The 21,005-nt window shown below is 47.1% G+C and overlaps 1 protein-coding gene across 6 annotated transcripts in view; it reads right to left on the minus strand.

Annotated features, from left to right (window-relative positions):
* The window catches only part of LOC137415685 (uncharacterized), a 145,809-nt gene that overhangs the window by 49,087 nt on the left and 75,717 nt on the right, over window positions 1–21,005 (minus strand). For all 6 annotated transcript variants that reach the window (XM_068101294.2, XM_078783198.1, XM_068101293.2 and 3 more), the window contains 3 exons: window positions 1,368–1,467; window positions 643–789; window positions 93–239 (listed from right to left, as the gene is read on the minus strand). In XM_068101294.2, the coding sequence (XP_067957395.2) occupies window positions 93–239; window positions 643–789; window positions 1,368–1,467 (394 nt within the window). The remainder of the gene's footprint in view (window positions 1–92; window positions 240–642; window positions 790–1,367; window positions 1,468–21,005) is intronic.

Raw genomic sequence — 21,005 nt, forward strand, 5'->3', positions numbered from 1 at the left:
CCAAAAGGCAGCTTGGGAAAATCACCACAAGCTTATGGCACTTCCTGCATAACGTTAAATAAAACCCAAAATGCACAGCTCATGGCACTCACCTCCTTCACTTGTGCGTCGTCAAAGTAAACCCAACAGCCATGTGAGCTACGATGAAAAAAGGTGATGTAGTGGTGGCCATAGTAACACACCAGGCCCACGAGATGAAGCTCCTTCCGGGCCTTTTCTTTCATTACCTGGGAAAACAACTGCAGACGGCGGATCAAGTAGGCCCCAAGGAAAGCAATTTTACCCAATTTATGCACCGGCTTTATATTTTAAAAGTCGCAACTTACGAGTGAGTGCCTTGTGTAAATGGCAAAACAATCATCAGCAGGAAAAGTATTAACTCCATCATAATCAATTAAAGGGACATTGCTAAACTGTTGCTTTACATCACACACACAAAGCATCTAATTAATGGCGTTACAGTTTACCCCTAAATACAGTTCAACATGTCAGCAACCACTTCAACCATTACATTGGTAGTATAATTGGATAAATGCAATTGGAATGTTAACCCAGATGCTTTCAAATCTATGCTTTCAAATCACTTGTTGAACAAGCAACAAAGTTGAATGTTACATATTGATGTACGACGGCAAATGTTACATCAGATAAGCAGAGCCGCGTGCTGATGAGGTGCAGAACATCCAGGATGAGGTGGGACTGCTCAGAATCCCAAATAAGACCAAGTGCCAAGACTTCAGGGGAATTCGTAAGTACTCGATGCAAGCGAGTCTTTGCTCCACAGCCGGCCTGCCACAAAGCAATGAACAGCTCAGGAACACATCACCAACACTACTCCCATGCCCTTCCATACCGCACCGCCACCACCGCACCCTCCCACACAAAAAAGTAGTGAGAAATGAAATGAACCTAGAATTACATTTCATTCTCTGAACATTATTTACCTGCCCTTCAGCAATCTTTATGCAACCATGAAATAGATTTAACAACAATAGATGTACACAGGAAGCTCAATACAATGAGTAAACATTGTGAGAAACCAGTGAGATAACATTAAAGCATTCCACAATTATTGAAGAGTGCGGCTGCAGATAATAAATAGTCCGGACAAAAGCCTGTGATGGCAAGGGCAATGATCGAGATAAAGATAAACTTATTTAGAGGTAGTTAGGATGGATTTAATAAAAGAGGTCTTGTTTCACAAATATATTGGAGTTCAATGAAGCAGTTTCTGTGAAATTAGAAAAACTGATAGGTTTAAATAATGTGATGTTTATAATCCTGGTATGTGAATCCCTGTACATCCCTCATACATTCAATCTCATTGAACGACTTCCCAAACAACACGACCGGACAGCAACACTCACCGGACAGCAACGGACGATGCCTGAGCCGCTCACGTGGCGCAACAGTTCTGAAAAGTTGATTGGTTCTCGAGATTCGGACTTCCTTTGTTCTGCCTCCATGCTGCCCATAAAATAATAGAACAAAGACATAATGAATGAATGAATATGAATGAATGATCGTTTTAAGGCCATTTTCCCCGCGAGAGCGTGGGTTAGCCTTGCGGGCCCTATGACAATCATGGTTTTCTATTTTGAGGCAATGTTTTTTTTTTATGGCCGGATGCCCTTTATGGCCATGACAATCTTGGTCGCCTCTTACGATGCGCAGGGATACGGTGTACATATTCTAAATCGGGGTACACACCGTGATCATTCATCCCAGCAAGCTGGTACTCAATTTGCCGACCTCGGAAGGATGACAGGCTGAGTTAACCCCCCTGGTGTTAATTTAGCGATTGACCGGGATTCAAACCCAGGATCCTAGGATCCCAAGCCGGCACCCTAACCGCTAAGCCAACACCAGGCTAACAAAACAAAGACACAATGCAAGGATTAAAACCCAAGGAATGGTGCAATAAGCCAGATTTTTCAACCGGCAGCATTATTAATTCTACAGGCAGAATTTTATATGGCCTAAGCAAGTACAAGGCAAATATTTCAACAGAAAAAGAAAGTTAGTTTCAAAAGAGTTTATCGTAATTCTCGTGATTTTGTTTTCCCCATCCGAAACAGTCATCTCATCACTCGTACAACAACAAACAACAACAGGCATTTTAAGGCCATTTTCCCTGCTTGAGCGGGGGTTAGCCTTGCCCTTGCCCCCGTTAGTTAGCCATGACAATCTTCTCCATTTTGCCCTATTTTCTGCATCTCTCCTTGTTAATCCCCTTGCCCGCATTTCTTCTTCGACCATCTTTAGCCAAGTCTTTCTTGGTCTTCCCCGTCCTCTACTTCCTTCTACATTCATTTCCATCACTCTTCTCAACCAGTCACTTTCATCCTTGCTCAACACATGACCAAACCATCTCAAACTGTTTCTCTTCACAGCATCCATCACAGGCTCTATTCCCATCATCTTTCACAATTCATCATTTGTCTTCCTCTCTCTCAACGATATTCCACACATCCACCGAACCATTCGCATTTCCACCCTTTCCACCCTTCGTTGCTGCTCGACGTTCATTACCCATGTCTCACTCCTATAAATCATAACACTTCTCACACATGCAGCATACACCTTTCCCTTCAGCTTCAACGACACTGCCCTCCTCGTCAGCATGCCACTCGTAGTTGAAGAAATACCAGCACAACCACATTTCCCCTTCTATCCGACGGACCTTCGCAAGAGGTCAAGAGATAATCAAAAGATTGCAGTTATCTTGGAAACAATATTACAGCAGCAACCTCTTCACCTTCACAAATTCAAACACCTGTACTACTTTCCTACCAGTACCATATTATTAAAATTGATCAACAATTTTATCATGTCAAACAATTATATTTTAACGACATGTTTGTTGATATGCCTCGTATTTTTCGCAAGATCTCACAAACTGATGGAACAGAGACGAGCAGTTCGGATCCTTATGCAAACTGAAAAGCATGACAATAACTTTCACCTTTCAGGTTAAGAAAGAAGGAAATACCAGTATTGTCTCGCCAGGAGAACTCGTTATTTCACAACAGTAACATTAACCGAATCGATTTTTATTTTAAAAATAGAAAACTCCATTTATATGCAATCAGAATTTCCCGCGGCTCTACCAACGTGCAGTCAGAGCCGGCACAGTTCTGCCTGACAGTTTATTTTTGTCAGGTTTTTGGAAAATGGAAAGATTTTTTATTCATGCTCCAAGGAAGCAAAGTTCAGGAGAAGAAAGTGAAGAAAATGTTGCTGACATGCCATGAAAAGGCCAAATAAATCCTGACCTTCCTTTACTCCGACTGAGTAAAAGCAGACTGTGCAAGCCAGTAGAGAACGTGAGTTCGCTCTTCTTGAAAGAGATGGTAAGCCATTTTGTTGTCTGTGCAGGCGAATGTTTGTCTGCAATTCGGATGTTGTGGATCATCCAGAATTTGGCAATTGAAAGTCAGAAAGGAAAGCCTGACTTTCATCAGAAATTCTCCAATCTCCGAATCGTGGAAATCAAAAATTTTTGGATGGAAATTTCTTCTGAAAGAGTTCAGGACTGAAATAACATCGGACAAATTCTCAAGTCAGAACATTGGCCAGAAATATAATCTGCTGGCTTCTGGCTCACAAAAAGAAATCTTTCTCTGCAAATCTTTCTCTGCAAATCTTTCTCTGCAAATCTTTCTCTGCACAGTCTGAAAAAGGACATTTGATCAAGTATTGCTTTGTTGCTGGAAGAGATTCTCAGCTCCAGAATTATGCTAAAAATTTTGATAAGGGAGGGTCTTAAAATTATCAAATAAGTACAGTTGAGCCCTGTCCTATGACAATGTGCTGCACAACTCAGTTGCTATCAAAAGATGTGGAGGAATGTGAAGACAGAACTGAAGGATTATATTTGGCTGTTGGTGTAACAGTGAATGAGTGAACACACATTGGAGATGTCGCGCAACTTTGTATTCGGGTGTGGTATGTTTCAAGCATCTTTGAAGACTAGATTAGATTTCCCCTTAGTTTTATTTAAAATAATAATATAAAATAAAAACTTACTTCTTTCTCTTTCAAATTCTCCAGCTTCTTTTTATCAAGTTTGAAAAGTACAATAAAATCACAAACTAGAACGGCACTTGGTAGAGAGCATATAGTAACTCCACCAGGCTGAACAGTTTACGTTTTGTATTAGGCAGGTTAACTATGTTAACAAATATAATTTCGTTCAAAATTTTGGGAGCTTAGCAAACCTGTACATTTTGGAATCACCAGAGCATGGAGAATCCGAAAATCAATGTTGGCATTTGCACAGACACCTGCATGGCCGCCATTTTGGATTTTGAAAATGGCTGCCATAAAATACATATTTTACGCTATCTCGGCTTTGAGTCAACCTAGAAACTTAATTAAATATGCTAATCCTATGTTTTCTGGGTCAAGGAATCCAATAAAGGCCTCAGTATAGTGCTCAGGATTATAGAAAAGCAACAAACAAAGGTAATTGAAAACCTTTGTCTTTATATTTGTGATATTGTGGCGGACACGAAAGCTCACTGGCGCGAGGGCATCATTCCGCGCACCAAGTGGGCGGCGGCCACACCCAAGGGGTAGGCGTGGCCGCGGGATATACACCGGGCGTGCAGCCCGGAACGCTCCAGTGTTACAGTGGAGCTCTTGAATAAAGACTCTTACAACTTACCGCGATGTCCGCTTCCTCCTTGCTTACAAGCAGCGCGCGTAACACCGTGCTTCATTGGTGACCTCCGACATTCTGGTCAGCTGTCACGGACCACCCGAACCCGCCACAGCCATGGCAACCAACGCGGTAGCGATAAAGCTCCCCGAGTTCTGGGAAGCTCAGGCGGAGATCTGGTTCCTGCAGGCCGAAGCCCAGTTCAGGCTTCGAGGCATCACGGTGGACGAGACACGCTACTGCCACGTGGTCGCCTCCCCCGGGGCCGACACGGCCGCCCGCGTCGTGTCGGTCCTGAGGAACCCACCGGCCAACGACAGGTACGAGGCGATCAAGCGTCTCCTCCTCGCCACGTTCGGCCTCACGGTGGACGCACGGGCCGATCGCCTCGTGGACCTCCCCGAGCACGGTGACACACGACCGTCAGTCCAAATGGACCATATGCTGTCGCTCATGGGCGACGAAACCCCGAACGCTCTATTCCGGGCGTTATTTCGACGGCAGCTGCCGGCACGAGTACGCCTCGCGTTGGCCGGTTCTGCAACAACGGAACCCCGAGCGCTCGCAGCCGAGGCCGACAAGTTCTACGCGGCTTTGGACATGCAGGCGGGTTTCGGTGCGGCCGTAGCGGCTCCCGAGCCCGAAACTGCTGCGGGTGCCCACCCCTACTACGCGACGCACCGCGTAGCCGCTGAACCTCCTGCGGGTGCCCACCCCTACTCCGAGGGGCGCCTCGTGGCGGCCGCCACGCCCCGCCCACCACCACCGCGGAAACCACGGCCCCCGGATTCGCCGCAAACCTGGTGCCATTTCCACGCTAGGTTCGGCCACGAGGCCGGCAATGTCGCCCGCCGTGCTCATTCGGCAGGTCGGGAAACGCCCGGGCCGGCCCTCGGTAGTGGCACTGAGCGCCGGCCGATTAAACAGCCTCCTGTACATAACGGACACCTTATCCGGGCGCCGTTACCTGTGCGACACGGGAGCGCAGGTGAGTGTCGTTCCCGCTGGTACGTCCGACAAGCAGACCGCGGGCCGGGGCCCATTGCTGGGGCCAGGGCCGGGACGGTACGCCCATTCGCACATACGGAAAACGCTGCCTTTCTCTGCGGTTCGGAGGGCAGGTTTTCCCATGGTCGTTCGTGACTGCCGACGTGCCTATGGCACTGCTTGGCGCGGACTTCCTTTGTGCCAATGGCCTCTTGGTGGACGTAAAGCACAGAAGGCTTGTCCAGGCCGAGACGTTCAGCTCGCTCGCTTGCGCGCTGCCCGCCTCGTTGAGCAGCTCACGGAGCGGCTCATCGAGCGGCTTGCTGAGCGGTTCGGTTCCGGCCAGGTTCATCTGCACGCTTCCGGCAGCGGACGAATTCACCCACCTCCTCACCCGTTTCCCGGCCCTCACGAGGCCCACCTTCTCGGCGGGGACCGACAAGCATGGGGTGGAACATCACATCCCCACCGCCAGGCCACCGGTCTACGCCCGGGCACGCCGCCTCGAGCCGACGAAGCTCGCGGTTGCTAAAGCCGAGTTTGCTACGCTGGAGCAGCTCGGCATCGTGCGGCGCTCCGAGAGTGCTTGGGCGTCGCCGCTCCACATCGTGCCCAAGCTCGGCGGGGGATGGCGACCATGCGGGGACTACCGCCGTCTCAACGACGCCACCACCCCCGACCGCTACCCCGTCCCCCATATTCAGGACCTTTCCGCCCACTTGGCGAATATGTCCTTCTTCTCGAAGGTGGACCTCATACGCGGTTACCACCAGGTCCCCGTCAGGCCGGAGGACATCCCGAAGACGGCTGTCATCACGCCGTTCGGTCTTTTCGAATTTCTTCGGATGCCCTTCGGTTTGAAGAATGCGGCTCAGGCGTTCCAGCGCCTCATGGACAGCGTCTTGCGCGACTTGGATTTCGTCTACGTCTATCTGGATGATATCCTCGTCGCAAGCGCGTCCCGCGAAGAGCACCTCCACCATCTCCGCACGCTCTTCGAACGCCTGGGCCAGCACGGCCTGATCGTGAACCCGGCCAAGTGCCGGTTCGGTGTCACTGAAATCGACTTTTTGGGGCACCGCGTCACCAGGCACGGGGCCGTCCCCCTACCGGCCAAGGTGGAGGCGGTGAAGGGGTTTCCGCCGATTCCTGGGCATTGAGGGCTCCAGGAGTTCCTGGGCATGGTAAACTTTTACCATCGGTTCCTACCCCGCATCGCCCAGCTCCTGCGCCCCCTGCACGAGGCCCTCCGAAGGAAGCCGGGCAAAGGTGACGTCACCTGGACCGAGCAGATGGACGCGGCGTTCGTGGGCGCGAAGCTCACCTTGGCTAACGCAACCATGCTCGCGCACCCGGCGCCCGATGCACCGATCGCCCTCACCACCGACGCCTCAGACTATGCGGTGGGCGCGGTGCACGAGCAATGGGTGTGTGGAGCTTGGCAACCGCTGGCGTTCTTCAGCCGGCAGCTTCGCCCGCCCGAACGCCGAAGTACCTTCGACCGCGAGTTGCTCGGGCTCCACCTGGCGGTCAGGCACTACCGCCATCTGCTCGAGGGCCGTGCGTTCACGGCCTTCGTCGACCACAAGCCACAGGTGTTCGCGATGGGCAAGGTCGCCGAGCCATGGTCGGCCCGGCAGCAGCGTCACCTCTCGGCCGTGTCTGAATACACGACGGACATCCGGCACGTCGCGGGGAAGGACAACCCGGTGGCGGATTGCCTTTCCCGGTCCGTTGCCCACGCGGTCCACCTCGGCATCGACTATGCCCGGATGGCGGCGGACCAGGCCGCCGACCCCGACGTCCAGGCCTTGCGGACCGCTGTTACGGGCCTCCACGTAACCGAGGTGCCGTTCAACGGCACGGGCACGGCCCTCTGGTGCGACGTCTCCCTCGGGCGGCCTCGCCCCATCGTGCCCGCGGGCTGGCAGCGCCAGATTTTCGACACCATCCACGGCCTGTCCCACCCGGGCACGAGGGCCTCCCAGAGGTTGATCGCCGACAAGTTTGTCTGGCATGGCCTCCGGAAGGCCATCCGCGGCTGGGCCAGGACATGCCTCGCATGCCAGCGCGCGAAGGTGCACCGACACACCCAGGTCCCATTGGTCCCGTTTGCGGTGCCGGAACGTCGGTTTGACCACGTTCACGTGGACCTGGTGGGACCTCTGCCCCCCTCGCGGGGTTTCACCCACGTCCTGACCATGATGGACCGCACCACCCGGTGGCCGGATGCCGTGCCTTTGGCGTCAAAGACGGCGACGGACGTCGCGCAGGCGTTCATCGCCACCTGGGTCGCCCAGTTCGGCGCCCCCTCGGACATCTCGTCCGACCGCGGCCCCCAGTTCACCTCGGAGCTCTGGGGGGCGGTCGCGCGGGGGCTCGGGGTCCAGCTGCACCGCACCACAGCCTACCACCCCCAGGCTAACGGCCTGTGCGAGCGGTTCCACCGCTCGTTGAAGGCCGCGCTCCGGGCGACCCTCCGCGACGGCGGCTGGGTCGACAGGCTCCCCTGGGTGCTGCTGGGCCTCCGGACGGCGCCCAAGGACGACCTGCGCGCATCCGCGGCGGAGTTGGTCTTCGGGCAACCGCTGCGGGTGCCGGGCGAGTTCCTCCCCGACTCCACGGCACCATGGTCCGCGGCGCAGGAGCGCTCCGCGCTGCAGGAGACCGCCCAGAGGTTCGCCCCAGTGCCCACGGCGCAACACGGGCACCCACCTACGCACGTCGCCCCGGAGCTTCGCACCGCGGAGTACGTCTTCGTCCGGCACGACGCCCACCGGACACCACTGCGGCCCCCGTACGACGGGCCTTTCCGCGTGCTGGAGACCGGGGTGAAACATTTCACCTTGGACATCGGCGGCACTCCTGACCGTGTCTCCATAGACCGCCTCAAGCCGGCCCACCTCGACGTGGACCACCCACCGCCGGTGGCTCGGCCCCCGCGTTGGGGCCGCCCCCCGGCGGGCGGACCCCCGGCACCGCCCGGCCCCGCCGGCACGCCGCCCCCCGAGCCTGCACCCATCCCGGGTGCAGCCGGAGGCATCCCAGCTGGCATCCCTGCACCCCGGACGCCGCCAGTCGCCAGAGGGCACTTCGGCCGGGTCATCCGTTTGCCCCGCAAACTGGCCCTCCAGGTGCGCGGGAATTCTGGGGGGGCACGTGTGGCGGACACGAAAGCTCACTGGCGCGAGGGCATCATTCTGCGCACCAAGTGGGCGGCGGCCACGCCCGAGGGGTAGGCGTGGCCGCGGGATATACACCGGGCGCGCAGCCCGGAACGCTCCAGTGTTACAGTGGAGCTCTTGAATAAAGACTCTTACAACTTACCGCGTTGTCCGCTTCCTCCTTGCTTACAAGCAGCGCGCGTAACACCGCGCTTCAATATAACTGTATTACATAATACATGATATTGCAAGTCCTTTGAAGTTCTAGGTATGGGTTTATAAAGCAAGAAAGCAGCCTTGTTAGTATCAGATTGAACTACAAGTCCTATACACAGGATCTACTAGGTCTATACCGTTCAGGAATATGCTTTTACAGATCTTCATCACTGTCCTGAGTGTCATTTTCGCAAAGGTGTCTACGCAAATGCCAACATTAATTTTTGGATTCCTCATGCTCTGAATATTCCAAAAATGTACAGGTTTGCTAATCTCCCAAAATTTTGAACGAAATTATATTTGTTAACATAGTGAACCTGACTAATACACTCATTAGCCCCTAAATACTTTTGAAACATACCGTTTAGACCTTTAGATCCCTTCGACCCCATAAACCTTTTCGACCCCTTGTGATCCTTTAAACCTCTTACATCTGTAAACCCTTTTGACCTAGAGTCTCTTTAGACCTTGCAAGACCTTGTTAACCACCTTTACACACTTTAGACCTTTATACCCTTATATCCCACAGAATATATGGACCCCTTATGTCCCTTTAAACGCCTATAGAACCCTTACACCTGCATACGCTTTTGACCATGAGACTGTTTAGACTATTAAAACCTTTCAAGACCTTTGACACTTTCAACCCCTTTAGACCCTTACACCTTTTAGACCCTATAATCCCTTTAGACCACTTTGACCCTAACTAAGCATTGGAATGTACCATTTAGATCCCTGAGATCCCATCGACCCTTCAGGCCATTACACCCCTTATATACCCTTTAAACAACCCCCATAAATCCTTTAAACACCTTCAACCTTTTCAACACTTTGGAATTCTTTATCCCCTTACACCCATTAGACATTTTAGACCCGTTGTGATCTAAAGGGTTTAAGGGTCCTTTCAATGGACAAAAACTAATGGACCATTTTCATCAATTCAGAACCAGCTCAATTTTCACTGTGCGAATGCAATCGTCGAGTCTTTCAGTTCCCATAATTTTCCATCAAATCAAACTGAAAATCAACTTAATCACCTGATGCACCCCAACTACGACCGCCCTCCATCGGGAGACGAGTGTCTATCCCACTTGGGACAATTCATCTGTTGTGCATTGGAAGCATGAATCATGAATACCATTTTGGTTTAACCAGCTGTTTCCATTAATCATGTCTCATCTATTGTGGGTACAATACAGTATTCATGCAGAAGTTTATAAACTCAATATAGTTTCCAATATTACACCCACAACAGTAAAATAAACTTTTTACTTGGTGGTCGCATCCCATCAAATTAAAACGCCGCGAAGCTAGAACGGCACTCGGTAGAGCGCACACCTCCGCCAGGCTGAACAGTTTACGTTTTGTATCCGACTGATAGGCCGGATCTGCATCCGGATCTGAACCAGAATCGAATTGTCTTGTTCTTGTCGCCTACCCAACTCATGCTCCAAGTTTTGTCATAATCCGTCCACAACTTTTTGAGATATCGTGCTAACAGACAAACAGACAGACAGACAGGCAAACATGGGTGAAAACATAACCTCCGTCCAACTTAAGTGGCGGCGGTAATTGGATTACTTGCAAAGTACATTTCCCATTAAGTTAAGCATTAACTTCCTGGCCCAACATAGAAGATAAATTAGCAATGTTTATTTTTCCTGTTAAAATGGTTAAAATTGTTTGAGCAGAAAGGCCTTAAAAGAATGTGCAGGCCTTGCTCAAGCATGTGCAGGCCTTGCTCAAGCATGTGCAGGCCTTGCTCAAGCATGTGCAGGCCTTGCTCAAGCATGTGCAGGCTTTGCTCAAGCATGTTCAGGCCTTGCTCGAGCATGTGCAGGCCTTGCTCGAGCATGTGCAGGCCTTGCTCAAGCATGTGCAGGCCTTGCTCAAGCATGTGCAGGCTTTGCTCAAGCATGTGCAGGCTTTGCTCAAGCATGTGCAGGCCTTGCTCAAGCATGTGCATTGTGCAGGCCTTGCTCAAGCATGTGTAGGCCTTGTTCTGCAATGCAGAAAATGCTTCAGACACGTAGAATGCAACAGCTTTGTGTTACATTTCCATTTATAGGTCTTGCATTGAAATAGTTCAATATGTGTGAACAAGTATCATGATCATGACTTAAGATGAAACATTTAATTAAACCTCATCTGATAAATAATGCTTCCTGACAGGACAGGGGGTATGTGTACTCACCTTTGCTATGTCTAACCTGGATTCAAATCTAGATGCAGCTAGCAACTCCCACCCCGGTGTTTGGCATGCAAGGAGAGGCAACAACGAGCATGCCTTCCATCGGACAGACACCAAATAGGAGGACCCGTCTGCCAGCACTGGTTGCTGGCGGACATTAAATATCTCTCGGGATATCTTGCGAAGAGTAAGCAAGTCACCAGCACCCTGAACAAATTGCAAATTCCTGCCCAAACTCTTGAAAATATTCACTTGGCAACTCATGTGCTGAGTATGCCAGTAATCCAAATGGGAGTTGAGGGAGGCCTTTGACCTACAGTACACGGAAGGCAGATGTTTGTTTGTATGCAGCCTGTGGCTGCTCGGTTGCGTCATTTTTTGGAAGTGTGGCTGTGCAGTTGCCCTGCTACCACAAAGCTGGTACTAATTTTGCCCACCTCGGAAGGATGACACAGGATGAGTGAACCAACCTGGTGTTATTTCAACGACACGACAGGAGCTCGAAGTCCAGGCCCTAACATCTTAGGCCAGCCACCTTAACCGTTAGGCCAGTGCCAGGCTTACTGAAGGCTGATGATATGAAGACACCCCGTGCCCCAATGCCCCACCAGTTTCCCCTACAGCAGCTAAACACAACTAGCAAAGGCCTAGCTGTCTCAATGGTAGTATCTCACAAATCGGTCAATATCACAGCACATCCAAATCGACTGAAATATTTATCTGAGGTTGTACCATCCCCAAACTCCAACCTCCAACCTCAAGCTTGCCTTCTGGAGTTCTGCCGAGTGCTTAGCGTTACACAAAACAGTAACGCTGAAACACAGACTGCCACGGAACAAACTAGAACGGCACTCGTACAGCACATACCTCCGCCAGGCTGAACAGTTTATGGTTTGTATCCCACCGATAGGCCGGATCTGGATTCGGACCTGAACCAAATTCGAATCGTCTTGTTCTTATCACCAAACCAACTCGTCCACCAAGTTTAGTCATAACTCGTCTATAACCTTTTAAAATATGTTCATTATCACATTTCGCCCGATCTCTCAATGGTGAAGAATCACTTAAAAATTAAATAATTCTCGCATCCGAATCCATATTCAGATCTTCACCAAAATCGAATCAATTCGTCCTCGTCTCACACCCAACCTCTCCATCGATTTTTGTCCAAATCCGTCCGCAACGTTTTGAGATATCCTGCTACGTATCGTTTTGGCCCGATCTCCCAATGGTGAAGAATCACTTTTAAAATTCTAGAAGGCGGATCCGAATCCGGATCTTCACCAAAATCTAATCATTTCGTCCTTGTCACATACGCTACATCTCTGCGAAATATCGTCCGAATCCATCCACAACTTTTTGAGATATCTTGATCACAAACCGACAGGGGTGAAAACATAACCTCCATCCACCTTGGGTGGCGGAGGTAACGAATGCACAGACATCTCACAAAATAGATTGTTGTGGATTTATATTTTGCCTCGACTACTTTTTTGAAGGCACACCCACCCCTAATAGTCCCAAGTTATACAGACAAGCAGTGCCATTCTCCCAGGTTCTGTCAACATACACAAGAAGGGCAGTTACATGAATTATATCAATGACAAAGTTGAATAAATGAATTAAAAATAAATAAATGAACAGGCAATTTCAAAGTGTTAAGACACCATTTGGCCCATCAGAGTCTCTGCCAGTATTGCTAACCTATGCTTGCTGCTCTGTGCTTTATCCCCCTTTAAATGCCGCGCGTCATGCGAGGAAGCAGCACATACCATTAAAAAAAAAAAGTCTTTAGTTTGACTCGGCCGGGGTTTGAACCGTCGACCTCCCAGACTCGGAGCAACACGAACCATTACACCACAACAGAGTCTGGTGAAAAAAATAATATGTCTTCCCTTCCAGGGAATTTATACGCAGGAGGAAGCCATTAGGCCTGCCAAAGCCTGCTCTCGTATTGCCAACTTATGCTTATTTGTCCGTGCTCTATCCTATTAAAATGCTGCGCATCACACCGGGGAGCAGCTCACACCATTTTTAATGTATTTGCCACACGACTCCGCCGGGTTTGAACCTGCTGACCTCCCAGACTCAGAGCGGATGCTCTAACCATTAGGCCCCCGAGCCCCGTTAGATGAATTTACCATTCCACCGTAACGCCGGAGAAATTTAATATAAATGTGGGAATGCCGCAAACCATGTAAGATACCTCACATAGAAAAGGAAGGTGAGAGAAAGAAGGGTGGGGAGGGTCATGCTCCTGTTTAAATGTGCACAATTCAAGCTTTTTGTGTTTATTGAAATATGATAAAATGTGAGTGAACTGGCTTTGTATCACTCAATCAACTATCAAACTTCCTGTCATAGCCACTCCTCTGTTTCTACGGATGTGTTACTATATATTAGCCATGTTGTGTTACCAGACCCGGTGGTGTAATGGTGGTTCAAACCCCGGCCGAGTCATACCAAAGACTTCAAAAATGGTTCAGCCTGCATCCTCGTTTGACGTTCAATATTTTAAAAGTTAAGAGCCCAGACAATCTCCATCGGTTGGTATCCATTGGGAGGAGGAAAGTAACTCCTTAGCCATGCTAAGGGATCCTAGGCCATGCTTAGTCCTAGGCCTTAGCCATGCTAAAGTAACTCCTCCTTAGCCATGCTAAGGGAACTTTTTACCGCTGAGTGCGGTAAAAAAGCAGTGCCATTGTTGTGACGTCGCTGGTACCCAGAGTACCCCAGGAAATAATGGCACTTGCCCCAAGTTCAGTGGCTGTTTGACTCATCTAACAGTCTTGTGTTGTGTCTCGTATGTCCGTCTGTTTGTCGATTGTTATCTCCATAATTTGGGTTTTAGAATGTGGAACGGAGTCCTCCCAGGACTTGAGTGTCCACCCCCGCTTTGGTGAAGGATTGCGATTCATGGGTCGAGTTGTGAAGTTTTGTTGTTCTCAAAGTTTTGTTCCAAGGGCTCTTTTTAGGATCGTCACTGAGCCCCGTACAGCCTCCAACTGCAGTTCGTTTGTGTTAATGTCCCCAGGGATGATTCTTAAGATCTCTGTAAGGTTCTTCTTTTGTCATTCCTGTTGCCCCAATTATCACTGCGCTCTGCGCTCTTCAGCTTCCAGAATATTTTTCACTTCATTCTCGAGGTCTTGCATTTGGTCATTTTCTTGATTTCTGCGTTAGACAAAAATTACTGGGTAGTGAAAGCTCAATTTCACTGGTCAACAGCCAAATTGGTTCTGACTTATTTTCAACTGTTTCTAACTAATTTGGTGCCCACGAATCCGATTCTGACCTTAAAATTTCGCTATCATGTAACCTTGACGTAGTGCATCATAAGTGGGGAAAAAATCTTTAGACCATGCGGATTTCTTAATTAAATCTCAATAAGTCTATTTATTGTCACAAAAAATAATATGAACTTAAAGTTTTTATTTCCATCACATAAAAAGATGTAAATCTCCAAAAATAATATGAACTTAAAGTTTTTATTTACATCACATAAAAAAATGTAAATCTCCAAAAACAATATGAACTTTATAAAATATCACAAAAAATAATATGAACTTAAAGTTTTTATTTACATCACATAAAAAAATGTAAATCTCCAAAAATAATATGAACTTTATAAAATATCACAAAAAATAATATGAACTTAAAGTTTTTATTGACATCACATAAAAAAATGTAAATCTCCAAAAATAATATGAACTTTAAGTTTTTATTTACATCACATTAAAAGTTCTTCTGAACTTTACTTTCGCGTTTGTAGGAGCAATCAATTTCATGCTGTAAAGTCAAACAGTAGTCGCCCATCATGTTTGGATTGAATCGGCCTTGATATCGACTCTCCATGATGGCAATTTCCTGGTGAAACCTTTCTCCATGTTCATCACTGACATTGCCAAGATTTTGTGGAAAGAATTCCAGATGAGAATGGAAGAAATGTATCTTGAGTGACATTCGAGCACCGAGCGCCTGGTAACTCTTCAACATCTTGTCCACAAGCTCTTCATAATTTGGTGCTCGAAAATTTCCAAGGTAATTTTTAGCAAGAGCCACAAAGCCATCCCAAGCAACGCTTTCCAGCTCAGATAGTCTCGTTACGAAGTCCTGATTAGTGAGTACAAGACGAATTTCGGCTGTGGCTGATATTCCTATGGTATACTGGTTCTCAAAAACTGGATGTGCTCGTGAAAATTGGATATCATAATCGAAATCTGCAGGTCCATGTTGGTTAGAATCACCTCAAAATATACTAGAACCATAAAACTTTAAAAATTTTGTTGACCAGTGTTATCAATGCCTTATTTTCCTTTTTGTATCTGAGTACTATGTCCAGTCGGTGTGTGTGTGTGTGTGTGTGTGTGTGTGTGTGTGTGTGTGTGTGTGTGTGTGTGTGTGTTCCACTACAAGCCTTAGATCATGTAAAACAAAATTAAAAAGCAAAAGGAAGGGAGAGTTGGTATTGAAATTTATACAAGTGGCACAACATGGTAAAACCAGAGACTTTGATCCAGCTGCATACACACAATTAAGCAACAACTTTGAATCCGTGACATAAACGATGTATTCACAGTTCAGAAAATTAGTCAAGTGTATACACACCAAGGCTATTGTGGAAAACCCAGCAGGAAATTGGACATGAATCATGTGATGCTACAATTACCATCACCCAAACTGAGATACGGTGGAAATCCGCGTGCAAATGAGGTCTCCAGCACAGTCTGTGTATGCCTGCACACGACCCTTATCAAAACCCTCAATAAATTGCCTACCCATGCGGTCGAAGTCAGTTTATAGAAATGGCGTGGGATCATGGAACAGCAAATGAGTTGCCCCTGCCGTTGGGATGGTTCAAGGTCTCAGATTACTCAGACTGCCTGCCGTTGCTTCCCAGGATATGTTCATCTTAGTGCGATTTATCAGGCACTGACACAGTACCAACAGACAGGAAAACTCGTTCAGGTCACCAAAGGTTACAAAGCCCTCATAAGAATGGTTATCTTGTCCCCCTTGCCAGAAAGAACCGCTATTAAACAGCACAATCACTCCAGAAAAACCTGCATAGAGCAATAAACCATTGACTTTTCAACCACTCACATGAACTGGCCTGCAACGTCTCCACACCAAAATCTCATTGAACATGCTTGAGACATCATTGTGAGGCATGTTTAGGGCTGCTAAGAACTCCCACGGTCTCTTGATCAAATAGAAGAGGCCTTGGTCATGCAATGGCACATCCGATAACGAGAAATGGATCGTCAGATTTGGTCAATGGCCAATGGTGGTCACTTTTTTTAAAGACATCGCTGCTACCTTTGGTTGCAATTTGCTTTAGTAGGCCTTAGAATGTGGAATGGAACACCCCCATCAAGTAAAGTATCTGTTCATATTTTACAAATGCTGGTACTTCGTCATTATTTGCTAATTTCTGCATTATTCAGGCCAAATTCATTAGCTATTCAAATCTCAGTATGGAATGCAATTCTTTTTTCCTTTTTTTTTTTTTTTTTTTTTTTAACATCTGAGCACCAAGTAAGGCCACAATGCTTTGTTTACATCGTTCATGCTTGATGGAGTGGTCAGGTGGTACGTGAGTAACCATGCCTTCATTTTTGATGATTGCCCTTGGTTCGTGCTTTCAATATTGTTTGGGCCTGGGATATATAACTGTTAGCAGATATGATATTTCCGCCAAAGTAAACTTGGCTGTGATCACTTGTCCGCTGTCGCTGGAATTTTCACACTCGTTTCAGACAGCAGCTTCATTTTCGCGTAATTTAACTTTGCCTTTCACTGACACCAACATGCTGGTCCTCTTCAACCGGAATATTAACGTTTGAATGCACCATAAACTCAAGCCTCAAATTGTTTGTGAAGAGTATATTTATAACGTATGCCAATATTTGTAGAATTTTGACATCCTTTTTACCCAGATGGGGAGAAGGTTAGCTCAAAAAGGATATACGAACGGGACACAATAGTCCAACAATGCATACACGGGATACCATGGTCCATTGGGATACAATAGTCAAACAATAGTCCATTTTTATTTACTTTTCAATATAAACGTATATTACCGAGAAAAACACACGTTCATATGCTACTGATATTTTCATCAGAGGAAGGTCCTCTTTCACAACGCATTTCATTGCTGCCTTGCAATGCGCCCCAGCGATTGCACCAACAGATGTGACAATGACCGATAAAAGGTCAAACGGTAAACACGCTCAGCATTCCTTTTCAACCTTACCATGCAAGATGCTCCTTTGACCGCTAAATTCACTTTCGTGATGGTCGTAACATTGACTTGGATCCTACTATCTCCAGTGTACAAAAAGCAAGACACACCCACAGCAGCTTCCACAAACAAACACCATGCATCCCCATCCATTCTGCTGGCAACTCTGCAAGTATGAGAATATGTACGTATATAAAAGATCGAGTCTGTTTGCTTGTTCCTTATCTGATTCCAAACCTCGAGGCAAATTTCCCTGAAAATTGCTGCGCCACATTATTTTCGCACACGGATGGCCATCATCAAAATAAAGACTTTCAATTCTTCATCGAATTTATGTTATTGCCCTACGAAAAGCAGGGTTTTTGGTTTTTTTTGTACACAAGATTGAGGCTCGTGTAAGAGATAACATTAATCACAAAAAAACATAAACGGACACATAAAACATATAATAAAGGGAACGAGAGACAAGATGGGAAGAGGGAAGCACACAAGTAAAACAGTAGAGAACAGGGACATCGGGAGATCTGTGGGAGGTGGGAGGGAGAGGGCTTGGGTGAGGGGTCAGGGAAAAGGGGATTAGAGGTAAAAACAAATGGACACTGCTCGGACTTGAAGGAAAGAAGTCGGTATTTCAAAAACGTGCATCTGCGGTGAATTAACGGGGGCAGAAAAGATCAAGGTTTTGGATGGGGGAACATAAGAGATGGTGATGAACAGCTGTTTTAAAGACCTGGAGGGAGGAGTGGGATTGAAGAGAGTGAGGGAGTTTGTTCCAGAGGCGGGAGAAAATAGGAATGAAAGAGTTAAGGTGGGTTTTCACGGGGCACGCGAACGGTTCGCGAAGGATGCGAATGTCGAAAAAATGGCAAAGTCCAACATTCGTATTTCAGGCTCCAAAAGTTCGCCAAACATGCGCGGGGGTTCGGAAGCGTCGTCAGTTGTTCGGAAGAGTCGTTTTTTGTTCGGCGGGTATTTCAAACATTTTTGAAACATTTTTGAAATACCGCCGAACAAAAAACGACTCCTGCGAACAATTGACGACGCTTCCGAACCCCCGCGCATGTTTGGCGAACTTTTGGAGCCAAAAATACGAATGTTGGACTTTGCCATTTTTTCGACATTCGCATCCTTCGCGAACCGTTCGCGTGTCCCGTGAAAACCCACCTTAAAGGTGAGCAGAGAGTCTTGATTTTGGCAGTTTCAAAAGGTTGCAGGGTTGCTGGCAGATCTTGTGCAACCTGAAGACATATTTGGGGGACAGAGCACAGACAGAGCTGGGGGAGCCAGGCCGGAGAGGAGTCTTTAGAAGACAGAAAGACCACCAACCTGCCTGCGGTGAGCGAGTGAAAGGGCCTCAGAGTCAGCTTCATCGCGGGAGATTCGAATGATTCTGAAAGTTTTGGTTTCTGGCATTCTGTTGAGTTAGGGTTAGGCATTCTGTTGCATACATGTGGCGTACGTGCATGTCTGCATTTTTAAAATTAATTTTCTCGGCAACTGTTGGTCCAATTGACATGAAATTTTACCACAGGAGTGCTTCCACCTGTATCGTTTTTTATTCATAATTATGACGTCATAGATCATGTGGTACGGACGCATTCTTGGAAAAACGTTACACCTCAATATCTCCCAAACCGCTCAATGGAAAAAATTTAGTTGGCAGAGTCAGCTTGGTTGGAGCCTTCATACCCCATCCATCCAACACATAAGGTATGTACAGTCACCTGAAAAAGTAAGTACACCCCATGTAAAGTTTTGACTTTTTCAACATATTTCAACATACAGCTATTTGATCTTCATTTCAACAATATTGATAGATAAAGGTGATATAATATAACAAATATCATGAAACATTTACATTTTGTAGTCCATTGTATAATTTAAATAAACATAAATGCAAATTTCGCATGTGGAAAAAGTAAGTACACCCTTGGCGCTAATAGGTGGTATTGCCCCCTTTGGCAGAAACAACCTCAAGTAGGCGTTTCTTATAACTGTCTACCAGTCTCTGACATCGACTGTGAGAAATTTTTGCCCACTCCTCCATGCAGAATTCTTTCAGCTGTGTGATATTTGAGGGGTTTCCTGCATACACAGCTCGTTTCAAATCCCCCCACAACATCTCGATGGGATTTAGATCCGGCTTTGACTTGGCCATTCCAGGACCCTCCATTTCTTCCTTTTCAGCCATTCCTTGGTGGATTTACTGGTATGTTTAGGGTCATTGTCATGTTGCACGGTCCACCTTCGGTTGAGCTTCAACTTTCCAACAGATGGCCTCACATTATCCTCAAGCACCCTCTGGTACAATGAAGAATTCATAGTGGATTATATGATGGTGAGCTGCCCAGGCCCTGATGCAGCAAAGCTGCCCCAAACCATAATATTTCCACCACCATGCTTTACAGTTGGTATCAGGTTCTTGTGGTCAAATGCTGTCTTTGGTTTTCGCCAAACATGTCTTCTGGTACTGTGGCCAAATAGCTCTACCTTTGACTCATCTGTCCGGAGCACATTGTTCGAGAAGTACTGGTCTTTGCCCTGATGATTGGCAAACTTTAGTCTTGCCCTGATGTTCTTTCTGGACAGCAAAGGTTTCGTCCTGGCACACCTCCCATGTAGATCAAATTTGTGCAGCCTCTTTCTAATGGTAGACTGATGCACTTTGACATCAACAGTGGCAAGAGCTACCTGTAGGTCCCGTGATGACATTCTGGGGTTCTTAGAGACTTCTTTCAGCATCTTGCGGTCTGCTCTCAGCCTGAACTTGCTGGGGCGGCCTGGACCGAACAAGTTGGCAGTTGTTTGGAATCTTCTCCACTTGTAGATGATCTTCCGGACAGTCGAATGATTGATTTCAAATTGTTTGGAGATCTTTTTAAATCCCTTCCCAGACTCGTAGGCATCTATAACCTTCTTTCTGAAGGCCTCAGAGAGCTCTTTTGATCTCGGCATGGTGACGCCACACACTTCAACAACAAAGAGCAAACTAAACTAAATGTCTGAGGTTTAAATAAGACAGGTTCCTCCAAGATCCTCTCTAATGATGTTCTAATCATTTGCACCTGAGCTGGTGCACCTGAATCTAATTTTAGGTATTTGAAGTAGTGATAAATGTAGGGGTGTACTTACTTTTTCCACATGAGAAATTTGCATTTATGTTTATTTAAATTATACAATGGACTACAAAATGTAAATGTTTCATGATATTTGTTATCTTATATCACCTTTATCTATCAATATTGTTGAAATGAAGATCAAATAGCTGTATGTTGAAATATGCTGAAAAAGTCAAAACTTTACATGGGGTGTACTTACTTTTTCACTGACTGTATGCCTCTTCCTCTTCCATCTTCTACCCAAGCATGGTTGACTTCTCCAGAGTTTGGTTTTTTTTTCATGCTTGATGTGTCCAAAGTAAGACAGTTTCTGGACATGGTGGTCGAATTTCTTCAAGCACCGATTGGTTTGTTCTTCTTGCAGTCCAGGGAATTTTAACATTCGTCTCCAACACCACAATTCAAAACTATTAATCTTCTT

Source organism: Myxine glutinosa, chromosome 8 (genome assembly GCF_964187855.1).
Source record: "Myxine glutinosa chromosome 8, kmMyxGlut1.1, whole genome shotgun sequence".
In the NCBI taxonomy this organism is placed as follows: domain Eukaryota; kingdom Metazoa; phylum Chordata; class Myxini; order Myxiniformes; family Myxinidae; genus Myxine; species Myxine glutinosa.